At 39.2% G+C, this 21,538-nt stretch overlaps 1 protein-coding gene across 1 annotated transcript; it reads right to left on the bottom strand.

The window, feature by feature from the left end:
• Window positions 1–985: 985 nt before the first annotated feature.
• Window positions 986–20,884, bottom strand: c2cd3 (C2 calcium dependent domain containing 3). Its single transcript, XM_022759720.1, has 33 exons — window positions 20,725–20,884; window positions 19,058–19,327; window positions 18,812–18,969; window positions 17,684–17,862; window positions 17,400–17,563; window positions 17,173–17,305; window positions 16,411–16,560; window positions 16,172–16,319; window positions 15,958–16,052; window positions 15,429–15,632; window positions 15,213–15,328; window positions 14,975–15,093; window positions 14,380–14,511; window positions 13,839–14,294; window positions 13,573–13,724; window positions 12,671–12,914; window positions 12,364–12,547; window positions 12,086–12,269; window positions 11,441–11,613; window positions 11,214–11,349; window positions 10,675–10,943; window positions 10,025–10,105; window positions 9,235–9,846; window positions 8,794–9,135; window positions 8,575–8,713; window positions 8,419–8,483; window positions 8,119–8,324; window positions 7,897–8,027; window positions 7,661–7,810; window positions 7,371–7,561; window positions 5,877–6,648; window positions 4,530–4,638; window positions 986–1,177 (listed from the first exon to the last, which is right to left on the bottom strand). The coding sequence occupies exons 1-33, from the start codon at window positions 20,774–20,776 to the stop codon at window positions 1,040–1,042; spliced, it is 6,654 nt and encodes a 2,217-aa protein (XP_022615441.1). The 5' UTR covers window positions 20,777–20,884; the 3' UTR covers window positions 986–1,039.
• Window positions 20,885–21,538: the final 654 nt, after the last annotated feature.

The raw sequence follows: 21,538 nt of genomic DNA, 5'->3' as shown, positions 1-21,538 counted from the left end.
TACACATTTTACACTCGCTTTACTTGCCACAGTGAGAATTAGTTACTTCTGCTTTGTCACTTCTGAGAAACACATTTGTAGTCTTCAACTTGGGCTTGAGGACTACAAATTGTTAAATGGAAATCCTGAGTTCCAAGCTTTGGTGTGGTGTTGAAAAATATTGTATTGACCATCCAACGGAAGACTCAAGTTGCATCGTGGAACTGACAGAATCCTGTTTTTAAAAATCATAGGGTCTAAAAGTCACGATGTCACTGCCTCTGCTGCATGGACTTCTACCTATTTTCAAATTTTCTTTTGCAGCTAACCCAACGTCACGAAAATGCAATACTAAATTGCTCAAGTACACCTTGCGTATTTTGTATTTTAAAGCCCTCATGTGAAGGTTTGGAGGACTTCTGACTTAAATGACTCCTGGTGCCATCCAAAGAGAAGCAGAGACGCACATCACCTCCACATCTATTTTAGAGCTCCTTTTACTCTGCTAATAACCCCAATTTCTTTACAAATATGACCAAAAACCCATACAAATGAAATGAACATACAATGGTGTATATTTCAGCATACCTACAACACCTCAGCTCTCCACATGTCCAGTTATATCATTACACTGAGAAGCTCCTTGAAGAGCAGTGCAGCACAGCACACTTCAGATACAGACTGATAACACATTTTTGTTTCAACATGTAGGTTTTGTTTGAAATGACTTCACTTCACATGGCAGCGTATTTCTGAGCTATTCATTACTCCTTCAAACAAAAATGTACATCAGCCAAATGAAGCACAGGTTCAGACAGTCAGCCAGTAAATCTTAACATAACCTGAGGCATGTTCCAAGAAACAAGTTCGTGTAACAAGCAGAAAAAATCATATATGCTATCAACAAAACAGATAAAACAGCCTTTCAGTGTTTAAAACAGTAAACAGTAAATATTTATTTATAAAATTACAAAATGTTACATTTAATTTACATGATCTGTTCACAGTCTGAAACAAAAAAATGTGATTAGAAAAGTTTAGCAAACAAAAACAGCACATACTAATCATTCTCATCAAATCGAGCTGCAAATATTTTTGCTATTCTTTCAGTCTCTTTCCTCATGGATGATGGCGACATGTTGGGGCGCTGCGGACGACCTCTGCGATGAGGAAAGCTCTGAACTGGAGAGATCCTCCCCTGGAAAGAGATTAAAAACAAATATGAAGAGCTGCAGCAATAAAACTATGAGCCTAAGAATATTATCCTATACTGTGCTTAATATACAGAAGTTGGAATAAATGAACGAATAATGGTGTACTAAGATAACAGACTTACAAGGTGCGACTCTAAACAAACAACCAGACAAATTAATCAAAGAACAATAAAGCATGGCAATGCACCACTCATTGACACAAGGCTTTCTTTGGGTAAACATTCATAAAGATTGTCAAACAGGCTTGTTAGGCTTGTCAGTCTGTAGTACACAGTGCACGGTGTTCAGAGTCATTCACCTCCAGGTTCATACTATGAGGCATAACAAGTCCAGCTCTCTCCACACACTCCTTCAAAACAGGATCCATTAACACCAGTGTGACGCAGAAACACTATCTCTGCAGCTGACTGGAAGTCAGCCAGTCGAACTGTCTGACGCACACATCACAGATGACTGTAGGTAAAGACTGTGTGGATATGTTACTGTGCTTTTTGAGTTTTTCATACTGTAAAGTTTCTTTTTCTGTGCAGTGCAGTATGAAGTAGAGTCAAGTGACACAGTGACTAAAAATATAAGGATACAGCACTTCCAGCCATCCTGTCAACAGTTTGTTGACATATCTGTAGTGCTTTTTGCCAAGACAAAGATATCATCAGTGTCAGAAATTTCCAATATTTCCGACTCTGAATTAAGGTTAAGAGGCTGACGTGAACAGTTTTTCCGACTCGGGAAATGCAGATTTGCCACAGGTGAACTCAGTCAAGTTGTAGAGACTTTTCAGGGACACTCAAGCAAACAGTACACACCCGAGCACCGTTTGGAGCTTGAATACTTCTGTATATTTTAGTTTCTGAATTTTAAAAACCGCATAAAATTTAAAAAACATCTTTCACTTTGTAATTATGAAACATTGCGAGTAGAATTATTTGCCAATAAGAGTAAATGTAATCCATTTATCTGTACAAGAAGTGAAGGAATCTGAATATTTTCTGAAGCCACTGTAGATCACCTGAACAACATATATGCTCATGTGGCACTGGTATACAGAATGTATTATTATTATTATTATTATTATCATCATCATCATCATCATCCTCCTCCTTATTATTATCATTATTATTATTTCCCTTTATTTAACCAGTGAAAAGCTAATGACAGTACATATAAACAACAAAACAGATAAAGACAACTGTCAAACTGCATAAGAACATAAAATATCTGTAATGGCTGAAATGTGATAGAAATGTGCAAAATATCTACTTGAGATGAAATGAAAGGGTAAAGACATGAAAGACATGTAATATTACTGAAAATCTTGGGCCATGATCATGTTTCATATTTTTATTTTTGTGTTGACAGATTTTTTATTGTTGTATTCATATTTTTATTTGGACCTGATGCTTTTATTTGACAGTGTATCGGTTATCTTATATGCTTATATTTATTTCAATTAAGTTAAATTAAGTTTAACTCATGATGTTGGATTTTTTAACACCTGTTGTCAGGTTTTATTGTGTAACTGTTTGATCAGCACAGACACCTGAGCCCTGACTCACTGATAAGGATGGGGTTAATATTCAGGGCAAAGGGGAGTGTTTTGTTCTTGCAATAAAATGGCCACCTCAGACCTTTAATATATCACAGCAGTGTTTTTGAATAGACTGAGCTGAAGGTGAAAGATGAAATACAAACACATTATTCTTTTGATCTTATAAACTGTTCAAAGTACTTTGTACTTCTGTTCTAAAGCTAAGAAGGTGTGGCAGGGGAAAACAAGCGTTGCTCCATTAACACAGCATTGAGACTGAATAAGAGGTAGACGGATGATACATTTGCTGCAGAGTGGAAGAATGAACACCAGGTTGACCCGGCTTCAACTTCCTAACAACAGTGATCCTGGATAGGTTGGCTATTAAACAGCTCTGTCAACTCAGGTTTAATCTATCCTATGGGTTTATCTTTACCTATCCAGCCACAAGCACGTTCATGTGAAAGAGGCAGCGTTGCTAATTACAAGCGACATTCTATGAACCATGAATCAAGTATTTAATACGAAATGAGCTCCAACAGTGATACTAGTGGTAGTTATAGTAACAGTGCAAACTGACATTCAAGAAAGTGAAATAAAATAACTGCATAACTAGAATAGAATAAGAAGCTGTAGAAACACTATAAGTCATTTCCAAATATTAAATATTTCAGGCTGAGTAACTATAACAGATGAAGATTGCTGCTACTTTTTTTTATTTATTTTTTTAGCAGAACTAGATAAGCATTCCTGTATTCTTCATGACTAGATTAAGCAGCTGCCTTGTGTTTGATGGATAAACTACATTTACAAGATGCTAGTTCATGAAATTGGAAATGTTTCAGAAAACAGTTAGAGTAAGTAAATTTAGTTTTAGTCAAGGCTCACTGGATTTGCTGTTTTAGCTGTGTACCTGATTGGTCGATTCCTTTTTGTTTTGTAACTGCACATTTAACCTCCTGTTGAAAACAAAGTTACATCATGTTATTTGAGCTGCAGTGATGATATAAGAGTGTAAAAACTTGAAATGCAGCTGTAAAGTGTCCGTGTAATTAACTCTCCCTCTCTGTTAGGAGCTCTGTTTTAAAGTGGACACACGGAAAGCCTGGAACAGCAACACAATTCAGCTAATCTATAAAAATCTATTCCTCTGTATTACTTATTATTATTAGCACTTTACTGTAAACTGTTTCATTGGGAATGACGACTCAGTATTTCCAGTGATGTGGTCAGTGGTCAGGCTGTTGGCAGGTTGTGATCTGATCCTCTAAAGTTAACTTCAATATCACTAATAGGTCTTTCTTTTAGTTTTTGTAGCACTGAGATTAACATTTTTCTGTTTACATCAACATGATTTTTTATTTGTGTGAAATTTTCAAGGGTAAAACTGTGTGTACAGCTTCTATTTGAAAAACTTCTGTATAAATCAGATTATATAACACTGGGTGGACCTCAACCTGTCCATGCCGCATGAATGAGAGTTAAATTACAGTGAACTCAAGTTGGTACACACTGTCACTATCCTTGACTGGCTTCTGTTCAGAATGCATCATGTGCAACGTGATCTATTAATAACGCGATGATTTTGCATGGCAGTGGGATAAAATTTTAATGAACTACCAATTTCTCAAAAAAATTCTTGGAGAAATTAGTATTACTAATGAATTCTTCAAACAGGAATGCATGGAATTCAAAAGTTATAAATAATACCAAAACATTCAGATTTCCCATGAAATAGGAGTGAAAAGTAAAAGGGGTGGAGAGAGGGATTGTTAATGCCAAAGGAAGAGTTGGTGACAAATACTCACTGGGTCACTGGACGACTGGGAGAAGGAAGGAGCTAATTTTATGGCTCTCATAGATGCCTCCAGTTGGTGAGAGGGGAGGAAGAAATTAGGGACCACCACAGGGACACAGCTTAATGTAAAAGGTTAAAAAAAACATTCATAGAAAGCATGATGGCATCATACAGGCCAGTTAAGATCAAAGATTCATGAGAAGAAACTGGTAAATGGTAAAAAAGACATTTTAAAAATCAATCAGAGATGATTTTTACAATTTGAAAAAACTGTCATTCATGCAAATATGATCGCTGTGTGCCGATGCCGTTTGTGTACAGATGTTGGCTGTAAATGGACTGTCTAAAATTTGCCTACTGTTCTGTCTTAACACACGATGATTTGGATGTTTAGATTCTCATCCATCACACAGTACAACCAGGGAGGTGTCTGATGATTCACAAATTAATTTTACAGCAGCATAACTACCCCAAATATATAAAGAATTATCTTCAGTGACAAGAAGAACAAAGAGTCCTACAACAGATGGTCTGGGGCCCCAGAGCGCTGATCGCAGCATCATGGTGTCAGTCTGGGACAGTGAGACAGCCTAAATCTACAGAAGAACTGTGGCAGGTTCTGATAAATGTATGAAGTTCAGTGAAAAATAAAAACTATTCATGGCAATATTTTTGAAAGCATCCTTACTTTATTTTTAGTGCCTGAAACTTTTGCACAGTAGTGTACGCCACCCAAAGAATAAGTGACAGAGGGTGGCTGCCTGCATCTGTTCCTGTAATTGAATCTGCACGTCAAAGATACAAAAATGGATTTGGAACCGACTGAGTGTTGACTTTCACTCTTTGAAGATGGCAAAAGCCATCAGCCTAAAGTAACCCAATCAGAGTTGTTCAGTCCATTTATATTTCACTTAAAATACTGACATTTAACAAATATATCATTATCATATAAACTCCAGTTTATTAGGAACACCTAACTAAAACTAATGCAGGCTTATACGAAAGTCCTGCAACAAATCCTCACTTCACAAAAGGATACAAAGTTCAGTTTTTTTTTTTTAAGAGGAGTTGATGCAACTGTATAGTCATTTTGGAGGATGTAGTTTGCGGTGCTGTTGAACTGTATTGTGTTGTACAGAGACTTATTTCTGTTATTTAGCCCACCTTCGGTGATATAAATGTGGTGAAATAAAATACAATTCAACAGCACCACAAACTCCAGTTGAAGTGACCCCATGGATAATTCACACACTGAACTAGTTTTGTCATGAATCTTTGATCTAACCTGAGCTTCTGAATCAAATTAAAAACTAATGTGACAGGCAGAAACACATCAATAAATACCAATCAAGGATACGATTGGAGCTGTGAATCTTGATCATCCAAGGAAACATCAGGGGGATCTGTGGTGTGCTGTACAGTGGGTGATGGTCTAGTGTCACCTGACCCCTTGTTGGGGCTGTGAGGCCATATTGCTCGTCTCTGATCTAAAGCTTGTTGTGTTCTTTCATCATCTCTCTCCGTGTCTGAAACATCTCCTGCTGATCCATTAAAACTGTCACTTTCCTCTTGTCTGGTACATTTGTGTTTCCCACTAGAGTCACGAGTTTCCAGATTCACCATCTGCCTCTTCTCGTCCTCATCTTGGCTCAGGTCCGGCTCCTCTGGTGCCTCAAGGCTCTCCAAAGCAACAATGTCAGGGTCTGACAGGATGCTGGTCCAGGGACTGGTTTTGTCCGTTAAAGAGGTGACCTCATTTAGATGCCTCGGCTTCACCACAACCTCCTCATAATCTTCATCTTCCCCTTCATCATCACTTCCCTCGTTTCGTATGCAGTCTGTTCCATCTTCATCATCATCTGTTCTTTCTTCCTTTTCATGCTCAGACTCAGTAACTTTGTAGTTTTGTCCATGCTTTTCTTCCTCAGCCTCAGAGTCTGTACAATCTTCAGACATCTTTGGAAGAGGCGAGTGCAGAGGAGACACGTCTTCTTGGGAAGAATTTGAAGCTCTGTGTAGACAGGAGATACTCTCAGGGATAGTTTGAAGGTTCCTATCAACAACAGGGGAAGTTGTTGAGCGGCTCTGGGGGTTGGAGGGAATCGTTTCCAGGTGGTGTTCTTGCAGGCCTGTGTGAACAGGACGGTGAAGATTTTAGCCAAGAAGATTCTTTTTTATTTAAATAGAATAAAAAAAAAAAAATCTTCTTGGCTATAAAATTACAGTAAAAAGGTAAAAAATCACAAGGAAAAACATCAAATCCTCATATTTAAGAAACTAGAAACAGCAAATATTTGACATTTTTAAAAATTACTGTAACGATTATTCCATCACCGTTGAAAAAGCAGGTTAATTGTCCGTTGTCCGTCGACTAATAGATGAATTGATTAATCATTGCAACTCTAGACAAAACAATAAATTGATTAATCAAGAAAATTACCCAAAATTAACATTTAATTAATATCACTATCTATTATATTATATATTATACTATATATTATATATATTACTATATAAATAGCAGGAGCACTTTCTGAGTGACAGCAATGCAGTGTTGACCTGATTCCATTATTCCTTCTTAAGAGGACTCAAAGAGGACCAGTGATGCCTCCTTTTATGGTAGCGGTGTGCAAGCTAAACAGTAGACTGTGTCCACAATGAACTGTGGGTCAACTGCCAAGGCTGGGTAAAGTTTACCTGCCAAGAATGAACTGTAAATGGTAAAATTTTAAATGCTCAAATGATATATTCACTCAAGACTATTGATGGAAAAAATGGTGCTGAATTTGTCGCATGTGGCTGGTAATTTCATACACATTAAGTGAACACCCTTCATGAACAAGCAGCTCACCACTAATGATATTGTTGACTTCTCCGACTAATTGATTGGACTTGAGAAGAAGCTGAGTTGTGTCTGTCTCAGACTCCCTCTGTTCCTCATGTATGGTGTGACAATCCTGCTCAGTCACAGACGGGAACATGGGAGTGGAAATTTTACGACTGAAATATCTCTGGATGTTGTCGAGCTCGCTGAGTTTTTTCCTGTAAAAACAAATAGTCCCAGTCAATGCTCGGATGAAAAAAAAAATGCATATAATCTACAAGGCAATGATGTCGGTCTGTCTGTCTGAGGACCAATACCTGAGTGCTGAAAACAGGAATGAGCTGGAGGGATTTATGTCACTTGCACTGCTGCTGCAGACAGAGTGAGCTGCTGTTTGCTCCTGCAGACTCTGATGGTAAAGACGTACTTTGTCCATGTGCTCAAAATGACGGTCACCCTCACTGCACCTGAACAGTTGTAAAGATGACAAATAAATACAGCGGTGGACAGTGTGTGGCTACATTTTGGGTGAATTAAAAGGTGTGTCGCAAACCTTTCAGGGAACAGTCTGTTTGTGTGGTCAGGTGATGAGATCTTCTGCTCAGGGTAGCGGCTGATGTGACAGGGGAAGCTACTGTAGGTGGCTGTGGTATGATAGCTGAGAGGAAGGGCCTGAAATAAAGCCTGATCATCAAACACATTCATCATGTTTAATCTTTAATAATTAGACACTTTTTTGATGTTATTTTTTCTGTATCTATGAATAATTTCTCACCGGTGAGTTTTTGGCAGCTTCTTCATTCACAGTTTTTCTCTTTCCTCGGAGATCTTGGACCCCCTTTAGTGGAGTGACAGACACTTTGAGCTGGCCGTGACACTGACCACTGAAGTCTGTGATGTTGTACCAACCACACACCGACTGGAACCCACAGAGTAAAGGGGACAGGTCTACAGAGGCAAATCCAAGTACCCTTTCTATTTCTATGGAAGCAAAACAACCCAAAAGTGAATTAATGTATGAAAACAATCACAGATCAATGTAACACAAATCATGAATTTAAACTGCGTCCTGTACCTCCTTTGTGCCAGACTTTGAACACGAGAGATTGTTGTGGCTCAACAAGTATCTGCTTTGAAAGCCTGGAAATTTGAAATAAAACATCAGACTGATATTGTTTCAGTGTACTCTACGTTACAAAGATTTAAGTTAATGTGTGTTATGTAACTCGACCTGCACTCATGTTGATGGTCCCACACAGGGCAGTCAGTGTTGGCTATGACAGCTGTGGACACTGGTTCAGCAGAATCAGCAGTGACATATGAAACACAGCAGCATGGTGTCCCTTCACTGCGCTCTGCCAGAGGACAGCCTGCCAAAGAGGTATACGTTTTATTTCATGTAAAAAAAGAAACATGAAAAAAATAATAAATCTCGGATTAAAAGGCTCACCTTTCAGATTCAGGTGCATAGCCCGGTCTACCGTGACAGTCACAGGGAAAGATTCATCCATGCTCATTTCTGTATGCTGCACAGATGTGATGTCTGGAGTGGTTCTGGAAGATTTATTCTTGAGTCTGCTTGGTGTGCATGTTTTGAGTGTAGTGGGCGAGGGGGGTCGATCTCCTGTTTCCACCTCTTCTGATAAGAGTTCCCCCTGGTAGTCAGAGTCCATCTGGGTGTCAGCTCCAGCAGATGCCTCCCCAGGGACAGAATCTGCAGTCAGGGTGATGTGCACCCTCAGAGCAGCCCCTTGTAGATCTGCTGCAGAGCGCCTAAACAGCGGGTACACGCCTGTGAAATCACAAAACCATGATAACACACAGAAATACAGCCATAATTTGACTACAGCAATTATCATCTTATAACACAGTTATAGTAATAGTTTCTCACCACTGAGAGTCAGCTTTTGCTTAGGCTTCTTTGCAAGGGAGCACAGATCAACAAATGCTGAGCCAACCAGCCGATCTGTGTCAGTGGGTCTTCTGGTTTTGTCCTTCTTGAAGGCGACCCACACCTGCACCTCCAGCCTCTCCTCTCGTAGATACCACATTAAAGGTTGAGTCCTACTCAGTTCCAAAGTTCTACTTCCTTCAAAACTCAATGTGGCCTGGCCGTCCTTGCCCTCCACGACAGACGGGTGTTTCATGGGAGAGCAGAAGGCTTCCTGGTCATAAAACTTGTACCTGAAGTAGCAATAGGTAGAGCGCTGAAGCTCACTGTGGCCCGGAAGAAGCAAACAGTGGACTGGTATCCATGCTCTAGGCATTGAAAAAGTAAGAGAGAGTTTCTTCGTGCTTTCTTGCCAGGCTTCTTCGTCATCCTGCATTTCATATTGACTCTGGCCCATTACCCAGCCCAAACCCCGAGCAGCTTTAATGACTCTTTCTCTGTCTGAGTGGTGGGCAAAGTTGACGGAGATCTCTAGACCCCCAACCAAGATGTGCTGTTGCTGAGAAGAATTTGTTTCCTGAGGTATATAAACTCCAAACCAGCCAGAAACACCTTTAAATTTCAAAAAAGAAAAAAAAAAATAACAACACACACACACAATTATATATATATATATAAAAATATATAATTATATATTATTATATATAATAATAATAATAATAAATAATATAATAGTATGAGTTTATCAGAAATTGGACCTGGTCCAGCAGTACCTAAGAGTGCAACATACCTGTTCTTCTATGGATGAGATCAACTAGTGGTATCTTCACTGTGCCCAACACCACATCTTTAGGCTTGGAAACATTCACTGCTGCAACAAACAGCACAATATAAATTACGAGTAATACAGACAAGACACAGAGAATGGCACTCAAAACTAAATACGATCAAAAATACTGAACAAATTCAAAAATACATTGTGGAACAACTTGATACTATGATGCCAATGACCAGATGTAATACTTATTTTCCATCCTTGAAACAGCTTTATTACATACCAACTATGTAGACTTATATTCATTTGAATTTATCCTGTAAAAATCAGGACAGCAACAGTTTTTTCATTATCGAATATTATCGAATAATATTTTTTAAATTGCTTGTTTTTTCTAAACATCACAGAACACAGAAGTCTAAGAAAACTTGCAAATATTCACATTTGAGAGAGCAATGGAAATTTGGCATTTTTAACTAACTAATTGCTAAACAATGAACTGGTTATCAAGTTGTCTTTCAGCGACTAATCAACTGATGGCCTCAGGTATATTTGAATAGGAATAGTAAAAAATCAAACTTGCTGTCAAAAATTTAAATTATACATGTTAAATGTCACTATTTTCATCAACAGTACTGAATAGGGCATAATAAGCTCTCTTAAACCTTTGCGACTGTCTTTGTTCCAAACAGTAAAGACAGCAGAAGCTTCTTCCAGCTGCTCAGCTAGGCTGCAGGTTTCTCCGCTGCTCCTCTGAACCAGCAGATCACAGGACACCTCCATGTGGTGGTCAAACTCAGGGCAGAAGGTCCTGGCAGCTATGCGGGTACACCTCCTCTCGCTCTCAGGCAAGAAGGAGAGCTGGACTGTGACATATGTGTTCACCCCCACACCAGCAAAGTAGCTGAATCTATCATCTTGTTCTGATAACACCCTGCAACACAAGATCATATACTTTCAGTCTGATGCAGTGAATTTTTGATATTTTTGCTGCTGAGACACTTGTCATCAGACCAGTTAAAGGAGCTGAAATTTCATTGTCGGTCTTAAAACTTACAGATGAAAATCCAACAGCAATGTCTTTTTCCAGCAACTTTGTATTATGCCTGGGACAGATGTTTTAGCAGAAGCGTTCCAGACAAAATGTTATATTTAATACTTCATAGTTTCCATTCAGAAAAAAAAAAAGGTGATCGTGATGTACCTTGATGCTGCCTGCAGACCTGATGCTCTGTGCACTTGAATCACAAGTGTGACAACACGAGAGGCAGCTCCTCTACCAGTCTGTCCTTCAGGTCTCACAGGGCGATTCTTGTACCGGATGCAAACATCTAGTAGGCCTGAGAAAAAAACAGATCGGTCACAACATTAAGGATGCCATATATGTGTCCGTACAGTTTGATAATATCGTTGTTCTGTATGTCTGTATACCTGAGGGCTGGGGCTGATGTCCTGTGGGACCATCTGTCCTTGGAATCAGTGGTAGGGAGAACATTTGGGCCTCATTAGGATGTTGTCTCTGCATGGTGACCAGGGCACAGAGCTTGGACAACGGAAGCAGTCCTTTGGCCACAAGCTGATCTCTGACATTTGGATAATAATATCTGCAGAGATATATTAATCATTAAAAAACAAGCATGTATTAATACAAATATTCTAAAATTGTAATCTATTAAATTACAATCAAAATTAATATCACTGTTAACACTGACAGTGTTGCATCAAGCAGTGACGCAATAGATGAACCGTGTATTATCAGCCATTGTCATGAATTCATACCCCAAATAAAAGTGTAATGTTTACATCCTTTCATTTACAAGATGGTGACAAATGCAGCAAGGAGAACGGACTACAAACCGTTTTGCTAGCTCACAAAAACATTTATTTGTGTGGTGTTTCTGAAAAAGAAACCAGTTGTTTTTCTTCAGCCCAGGGAGGGTTAGGGTTAGGGTTTCCATGTATCTAATGTAGCTTCAGGTTGAAAATATATTTTTAAGGGGTATACATCAGCAACAGTGGTTTGCCCTTCAAGTTCAAGTTATATTTAGATGGTTCAGAAGGTTAGCAACCACAAACCTGCACCACACTTCAAACTGGATGCCTCCTCCACTGCTCAGGCGTTGACTGGAAAGAGAGCTGAGCAGCAACCTCTGGACAGGCACTCCTTCAGGAACCAGAAGCACATGAGTCTCAGTGTGGCCAAACGCTGGGTCAGGCACACAGAGAGTGGTGGTGGTACGAAATGGCTTCAGATTCACACCTGTTGGTGATGAGACGAAGGTTAGAGTAATGCAGAGGGAAGAAAGACTTCTCAGGAGATTTGAGTACATTTTTATATACTGAAATGGCCTTACTACTCTCTATGAGGTTCTGGTCCACTGTTGCAGCAGGGTCACTGTCTTGACAGGGGAAACTGTACTGGACGTAGCAGTCAGCTTCACCCCACACTGTAGACTGTAGAGGTGTCAGCCCATTTACCTTCTCCACTCTTATCACAAACAGATGTTCTCTCATAGTCTCCTCCTGTGGCGCCATCACCTGAGGGAGAAACAAGTGTTTATCTTGTCAGCAATCTCAGTGTGTATTCTTATCCATGTCCACTCACTGGGGAAAGAAAGAAGATATGCACTGGTTGAAAGGTGCAACTTTCTTAACACTGACCTTTGTTTGCGAATGTGGCTGGTAATCAAGCAGATGAACTGGTTTCACAAGATGAGACGAAGAGTCATATTCTTCATCCCTCGTGCGCTGGAGGGCAACTATCTGCTCTGATCCTCCAATAGCCAAAACAACCCTAAGGTTTCCTTTACAACTTCCTGAGAATACATCAATGACGGGCATGTAGCAGTCCACCCCTAAAACAGGGTACTGCGCCTGGAGAAGAAGGTGGGTGATCTTTGGATCCCTGGAGGAGAGAAACATGAAGAGAGCAGTGTTACTGGTTTCACATGCAGCCTCACTATGACAGTTTATAGAAGGTTGTGACATTTACAACATATTCTGTGGAGCAGGTATACCACAGCGCACCCAAGAGGGCAGGTTTGGTTTATGTTTTTTTTGCTATTGAAGTTCTTTATTACATTTTCCAAAATAAAAGAAACTGGTAACAAAAAAAACATGGCAAAACAAAACAAATCTCAGCATATATAGTAGCTAATCCAAGGAAAATAAGTGAAATCAGTAAAAAAAAAAAAAAAAATTGAGACCAAACTTCCCTTGGTAATTATTATTCCTTGCGATGGGACAAATATCATTCAATTTAACCATTCAGCAAAAACAGACTGAGTCTTCCAATGGCAGAGAACAATCCTTGAAGCTCTAATAAAGACTGCCAGTGCAAGTTCTAATGTTTGTTTGGATATGTCTGGTGGTAGAAGAGGGCTGTCTCCTAAAAAGCACAGCTGGGGAGATTCTGGCAGTGGTTTATGCAACAAGTCTCCAATACCTTTGACTACTTGTTTCCACAAGGGAAATCTCATATTAAATGAATTAAAGCAGCCTCTTTCTGTATAATACCTGTGTATAATTTTGTGGTGAAAATGTATTGTCTTTCCTTGACTTACCTAAATGACATGTAGAACTGGTGAAGAGGTAATTTAACGAGGCCCAGGAGTCGATCCTGCCCCGAGCTTCCTTTTTTCTGCCACACTTCAATTACCATCACATTATTCTTCATCCGCTCCAGCAGCTTAGTTGTTAAGGCCACAGGAGTCACCTAACACAAAGGATGGCGAAAAGGTCTTGTGGGTCAATAGGATACTGAAATCACATTGGCTCGCTTTAGCTTGATTTAAACTTTTAGATAGAAGACGCAACCTTTTGGACTAACCTGAACAAAGTTGAAAGAAGGGTTTGCCTGACCCCAGCTGACAACAGATCTCGCCATCTCATCACACCAAAACAGTTTACAATTCAAGTACACATTTGGAGCCTGCAAGGGCCCACAGCTGAAGTTCTTTCCATCTGGCACCATGAGTAAGGTATGCAGCAGGACCTCAGGGTCCTCTTCCACCTGCTGCCATGATTTATGAGGAGATATGTGGAGGCCGAGATGAGGAGTGGGTTCTTTGGAGGGTTTCTGAGGACTCCAAACATTTAGTCTGGAGACTTCTGAAGAGTGAGCAGGTAACTCCTCTCTCCCAGTTCGAACAGGTTGAGATGTAGAGCTGTTCTCTCTCTGTGGACTGAGTGCAGCCTGTGAAGGTGATGTGTCTCTCCAAGCCAGCTTGCTTTTGCTTTTTCCAGAGGAGAAATCTTTGCCGTCTGTTGCAAGTTCTAATGACACCTGAAAAAAATAACATGACCTCTATGACCGCCACAAGTATCAGGCTTGCAAACATTAATCACTGGGATAAAAAACAGTATATTACCACAAGAGGTCCACTCTCCTGTATTTCCCTGTTTCCTTCCAGGCTCTGCACAGGTAAGACGACAGACTGACTCAGTTGCTTGCTCTGCAGCAGACAACGCAGTGGGTAAACCGCTTTACCGATGGGAACCGGCTGCAACAAGAGAAGGTAAAACAGTTCAACAGGTCATTAGTTCATATAGAGATGAGTATTATTACATGCAGATCTGTTTCTGAGCATTTAACAGAAAAGAGAAATTATTTATTTATAGAATAATTATTCCACACAGCAATCACTTTAATCGCAGCCTTATTTTTAGCAGAGGTAAATGACATTGCACGTCAGAAATATAATAATACTTTAAATAAATACTTTTCAAAAGAAAGCAAAGCGCTTACCTTTAGCGTCCACTAAAGGTAAATGACACTAATATTATATTAAAGCTGCAGTAATAGGTTTGTGTTGTGCAAACAGATGAACATTATAATTTACTCTACAACTCCCACAACAACTTCTAACCACTAAATTTAATAGACCCAAATTTACGCACCCTTAAACAACCACTTTTACTCATTTAACCAATCAAATGAGTAATGTTTAGTCCAAAGCTACTCACCTTCTTTTGGTCACTCTTTCGTGAATAAATCTTGAAAACAAGATCAGTTTTCCACCACTGTTTAACTGCTGCTGTGCTGAGGTGGACAGGAAACACAAAGTGCTGGAGGAACTTCACCGCTTGAAAACAACAAAAGAATGTATGTCAGATGCAGTCACAAACCAGACACACAGACTTACAAAGACAAGTGTTTTTCACCTGGGTGGGTTTCATAAAAGCATATTCTAGCAGGTCATACCTCCTTTTGTTACTTTACTGGAAACAGCTCTGGTCACCTCGCCATCTGCAGCTTTATCACGATCATGTCGACTGGAAGTGGATGCCGTCGGGAACACGTATTCAACAAAATAAGTGCTGAAAAAAAAGAAAGAGAGGAGATGTGCCAGGCTTTTGTTAGTTATAATATCAATGATATTTTTAAATCAGATCAATGTAATGTTATATGTTTGCCTACCATTTTTTGCCAGTTAATGGTCGAGGAGGTTTCCCTTTACTAGTTGACTTTCTGGGTGTGGTGGCTGTGCTGCCTGTAGGTACAGTCAGGGAGTCGATGGTCACTCTCGCCAATCGGATTGAACTGAGCGAAGTCAACTGCTCCTTGCTCAGGCCAGGAACAATACCACCAGCATCTGGAGAGCGCCGATGCTCTACATTTGGACTGGACACGTTGAAAATACAATGAACAATTGTCTTTCATAGAACAAAAAGTTTATTCTGTATATATATGTACACTGTATGTTTTGTTTATGTTTACTTTATGCTATCCGTATCCCATATATCCTGTGCAATTGGTTTATTAACCTAATCAATTTCTTTAAGGAGAAGACATGTCCTTTAATAAAAAGTGCACGTCATTAAATGTTTTTTGGCTACCTATAATAGATGTAAAGATAAAAAAAATTAAAAAAACACCTGTCACCCCTCTGAAAGGAGCTTTTTACAGTCCAAGCGGCATGGATTAAGAAGCACATAAAAGCCCTTACCCTTCACTAATCTTGGGCGGAGAGCATGTCAGCTGTTTTGGCTGATTTTTACTCAAGGACTCTGCCTCTGTGTCATCCTGTCTGGTATCTGGCATCTGAAAGAAGACAATAATGACTTTAAAGACCATTCTGCTTGTCAGTCACGTAAACTGACTGATATCACATATGAAGCATGTGTTTTTCCCTGACAATCAGCAGAAAATCTTCTACTTACAGGAGTTTTGTAGAACAGATTTTCCAGTAAGCTCTGATCGTATTGTGGATCATTGAGCTCACTATCCTCGCAAATGCTGCTGTGGCCAGACAGAGATTCAGGGAAGAAGTCCTCTCCATCCCAGAGAGGCAGAGGAGATGTGTTTAAGCTAAAAAAAAAGATGAGGAACACAAGTCTTGGAGAAAAAAAAACTGCTTTCATTTTCGATCAAATTTGGAAATAAATGTACACATAGGTACCTGCCAAGGAGAAGATCTACAGCTCTTTTGTCCATGTCAGCAGCACAGTCTAAGCCACAGTCTGAGACTACAGCAACATCAGAGTGTTTTAGAGTTGAATCATCATGAAGAATATTTTGAAGAAACATCCCAGAATGAGAAGGAAAAGGCCTGAAGAAACAGAATTTTAAGTATAATAAACTCTGCACTATAAAGTTTCAACCTTAGATTCAATCTTGTTCTTTCCGTTCCCAGAATGCAGGGCTCCTGTCTGTCTCTAGAGTTAAAAAGACATCTACTGGCTGCAGTCTTTTCCCATCAGGCCCCCTTCCTCAGGAACAACCTTCCTCCTGCCTTCAAGTCCAAACTTAAAATTCATCTTTATGCCTTAATTTTCAGTTAGCTCATTATTCTTTCACAACTTCAGGCCTTATACCTGTTAGCATTCTACCACTGGCAGGGCAGCCTTATATAAATCAATTACACCTAGTATATACAATATAGTCAATGTTTCTTTCTGAAAACCACTGCATTATTCTAGATGTTTCTGCTTCTCATTGTTGCCAAGCGCTTGCTCATGATGGAAATTGTTGGGTCTCTGTAATCAATATTATAAACATGGGATTTCATATGGGTTCTAGATTTCCTCCATATGAAAATTCCCTTAAGATAACGTCTGTTGTGATTTGAAATAAATTTACTTGAAACTTGAATTGACTTTTAAATTTATATATTAAAAAAATGTGTTTATTTATATATTTTACAAGCATCTGAAACACTAACGTGGAAGGTGGTAGGATGTTGTCCTTTGGGAGAGGCAGCGGAGTATCTTTCAGAGCTGGAGCAGAATCCGTGTCACATGTCAAAGCTGATACCACCATAGCATTTCTAAGCTTGTTCCCACGCTCTAAAATAACTGAGATGAAAGATAATGTCAAATATTAGTTGAGAAAGTGTCAAATTTTTGCATTTGTATTCAAGTACATCTGATGTGTAATACTACAACCAACCTGAGAGGATATCATTGGTTGTTGGTCCACAAGGCTCCTGACTTGAAGGATTCATGACTGTTTGGCTGTTCTGAGATCTGTTTTTTACTGGCATCTGATTCTCGAGTGACTCTTCTTTGCCTTCTTCTTTCTGGGCATTTTGGAAATATAAATGGTCTTTCCCTCTGCAAATATTAAAACCATACATGCAAATAGATCATTATACTCAAATTTAAACTTATGACTGGTGAGCTCTGAGGCATTTGATTATGAATAGCAATGACATTACATCAACTACTTCAAACCTTGGTGTATTTCCACTGCTGCTCCTAACTGATTCTTTCCCACTCCGACCAGAGAGTGGTCTGAGCTGTGAGGGCACAGTCAGTGTGGCAACTTGTGGTACTTCAACACTGATGTCTGTGGTGGGACCTGAGCTGCTGCTGTCATAGGCTTCAGTGAGGGGCTCTAAAGTAAGTGAAACCTGAGGGAGTAAAAACAAAATAAGGTAAAATGTGGACGGTCCTCAGAGTGCCAACACAACTGGTGATGGCAATACATTATTATGAATGTTCATTGTTATTTACTACTGCAGGTACAACATTATAACACCTTGAAAAAATGAATGGCTGTTTAATAAAACTTTGATAACCATCCAATTATCTCTGGGGATATCAATGGTTTGTTTGTCAATGCCACAATTTTAAATGATTACAAGGGCCAGATGTGGTGATAACAGACACTCATGAGTCAAAAAATGCCTGAATCCCCCCTGAACTCTTTACAGATATAATTATGGACACAAAAATGTTTACAGGCTAGTCAAAGACAATTCATCCACATCCAACTTCTTAGTTTCTTGTGCCGTTAAGTATTAGGATTTCTTTTTGTCCCTACGCAGTGAAGTGACAGTTAGCTACAAAACAGCAGCCCTGCAGTTGGTAGAGATTTTTTGTCTTTGTTTAAGGCACTTCAGCATATACATATTGTGTCTTTAGGTTAAGTTTTATTATGCTACCTCCATATTGCAGACTGGGCTAGCACTAGTTGAAATCTAATCCACCATAATTCTGCAAGTAAAACATGATTCCAATGAGTGTTTTTTATATTTTTTGTATAATGAAGACCTAAAAAACTGACGTAAATAATGTTTTGTAACATTCTGTAAACTCACAGTAAAAGCTTCACACAGCAACAGTATGTTGAGAAACACGGCTAAAATATGAGATTTTAGATGTGTAGACTTTCTTAAATGTGTTTAACACATTGTATTACTGATTACCATGATAACCACTACAAATGCATGGGCTTACACTGATTAACCACAGAGTTCCTAATCTTTGCATTGGTCATCAAGTCAGTCAGTTCTACACATAAGTAGTTGGATGGCAGGTGCTTTTCCACAAAGGCAGTGAATTTGTATTTCCACTCACCTGTAGCTCCCCCAGTTTTTCAGATGTTGGAGATACAAGGGTGTAAAATCCACTAATGGGGTGTGACAGAGAGATATGGGAGATGCCTGCGACCTCAGCCCGCGCAATTGGCAAATGATCCGATTTTGTCAGAACTTCCAGTACCAATGAGCCCATATCTGTTAACGAACAACAGATTAGTTGTAAATTTTAAAATATCTGTTTGCAGCATAGCCAACTCAAACATAGCTTAATCTTCTTAGTTACCTGTAAGATATGAGGTGAACTGCTTTGGCCCGCATCGGATGGCGAAGCGAGTTGTGGTCTTGATGGTCTTCTGTGAGAGTTGTGATCCATCTCTTGGAAAGAAGTGTGTCCCATTGGATGACTCTCCCCACCAGCGAAGCCGGACGAACGTTGCAGACGGGGGCTTGCGGACTGTCCATAACACCCGGTTTATCGTCACCCGCAGAAAGCATCTCAGCTGGCCCTCGACCAGAGGAGGAAGGCTGGTGGAGGGGGACACATCACTGCAGACTGCAAAAGAGTTATTTGGTAAAAGGCAAGACAAAAATGCATACACAGTAAATAGGAATGTCAAAAGTGTCCATATAATGGAACAGGTAAGAATGGTATTTGCTGCAAGTTTTAGCTCCATGTTGGCTGGTATAACAGTCTGTACTGTTCACTCAGCTGAGTATTGTTTTAATATTGTTTATTGACTTCCTGCAGAACACATGATCTCAGCATGTCTTACATGAACATAAAAAACTAACAAAGTAAGTTGCTAAAATCTTTTTTGTGTGATTTTGCAGACAATGGCTATTTTGTGATATACAGATATCTGGAAATATTTTTGTTAATATGGTGCAGTTTCAACCATTATCAACCAGGGTCATTCCATGTAAAATCAACAGAGGCCTCCCGACTGACCATCTTGGATTTGCTTCATATTTAATATATACATAATATCACTGTACCCAACAACTAGAGTGCAAAATTTCCGGCTTGTACCTTCTTTAGTTTTGGAGATATAGAGGCTTTAAAAAAATGGGTCATGAGCCTAATAAAAGCAAGTGTTGCTAAAAAACTGCAGATTGATATGATGTAATAAACTGTTTAATGCAACAAGTGAACCAGATCTCTCAGCCTCTTTTTGAGCAAAGTCCCACAAGTCATTATTGTTGTTGAACTATTCATGCTACATGCTTGAAATTTTCAGGGATTGTTCTACACGTTTAGATGTCTTAACTTCAAATACTTCTCCATTCTGATGTTTAATGTGAACATTAACTGAAGATCCTGACCCAATGCTTTTATGCATTACACGGCTGCAACATGATTAGCTGATTAGATAATTCCATGAATAAGCAGGTGTACAGGTGTTCCTACTGAAGTGCTTGATGAATTTATATGACTATCCAAGTTTACATGTGGTTTTAGGTGCACAGGCTCACAAGTATGTTTACTGCTGTTTACTGCTGTTTACTACTGTACCGTACTAATAAAGTAGAGACTTAAAGATGAAAGAAAAATTAAGCTAGAATTTAAAAATGTTTGAGTTTATTTTTCATCCTTGCAGCTTTGCAAGAAATTCAATGCTCTCTAAAATAAAAGAATTAGGATAGATAAAATGAGGGAGGGCCCTTTAGGCCAAGGTAAACTTTAAAAAGTATTTTATTTATGACAAAAAGGAGGTTATACGTCGGTTTTCAGCATCCTTTAGCAAAAACCGCATTACAAGACAACAGCATTAAAAGTAAGGAACATAAACAACGTTGACTACATCGGCAAAAACAGCAACACAAACCGAGAGAGAGCGAGAGCAAATTTTCTGAACAACATAACCAAAACAGCCAACATATGAGGCTTATGTGGCAGTGACAGCTACTTAACATTAGCATTAGCAGCTAGCTGGGCTAACAGCAGTTTACCTTTCCTTTTGATGCTTCCAGCTTTGACCGCTCTCTGTTTTCTGCTCTTCATCCCTCAGTAAATGCGGGTGGTGAACGACGGCCTGGTCAAAACAGTGTCTGAACCGTCAGAAGGCATGATTTTATCCCACTCTGTCTAACTAATAATCCGTTTAATAGAACTGCTTGAGCTTCACATGCACACATACATACGTACACACATACAAACGGCAGCGCGCAAAACTGTATCCCGAGCAACAAAGTACGACCGATAACTTTTGTCCCGCCTCCGCTGCCGCTTCCACGCACAGAAGCATTCTGGGAAACCGAGTTTATTGTGTTGTTGGAATGGAGTACTTTCTCTTCATTGAATGGCCGCTATAGGCGTCAAATAAACATAACGGGGTGTCGTGACGTAAATTGGAAAATACTCAAGTAGCACCCCACATGTACCTCAAAATTGTACTCAAGTACTTGAGTGAATGTAATTAATTACCACTCTCCTGACCCAAATTTCATCTAAATCAATTCATAATATAATAGACATTCATATTATAGGCCTACAGCAATTAATCAGTTCATGAATAATATGGTTGTTTAAATAACCAATTACTGTAACTATCCCCTATTTATTTAAACTATAAGCTACAGCATATACAGTATAGTTCAATTCTGAGCCATAACTACAAAACACTTATTTGCTGTTATTTTTACTCTAAAGTACATATTATTGGCACATTTGTTGGCAAGGGGAGTAATTAGGAAATAAAATAAAACAGTTAAAACTCCCATAAAACAATAAAGCATATATGCAATTCCATTAAATAATGCTTTT

The sequence above is a fragment of the Seriola dumerili genome, unplaced genomic scaffold (genome assembly GCF_002260705.1).
Source record: "Seriola dumerili isolate Sdu_G_001 unplaced genomic scaffold, Sdu_1.0 BDQW01000330.1, whole genome shotgun sequence".
In the NCBI taxonomy this organism is placed as follows: domain Eukaryota; kingdom Metazoa; phylum Chordata; class Actinopteri; order Carangiformes; family Carangidae; genus Seriola; species Seriola dumerili.
This window is presented reverse-complemented; position numbering and strand designations above follow the sequence as displayed.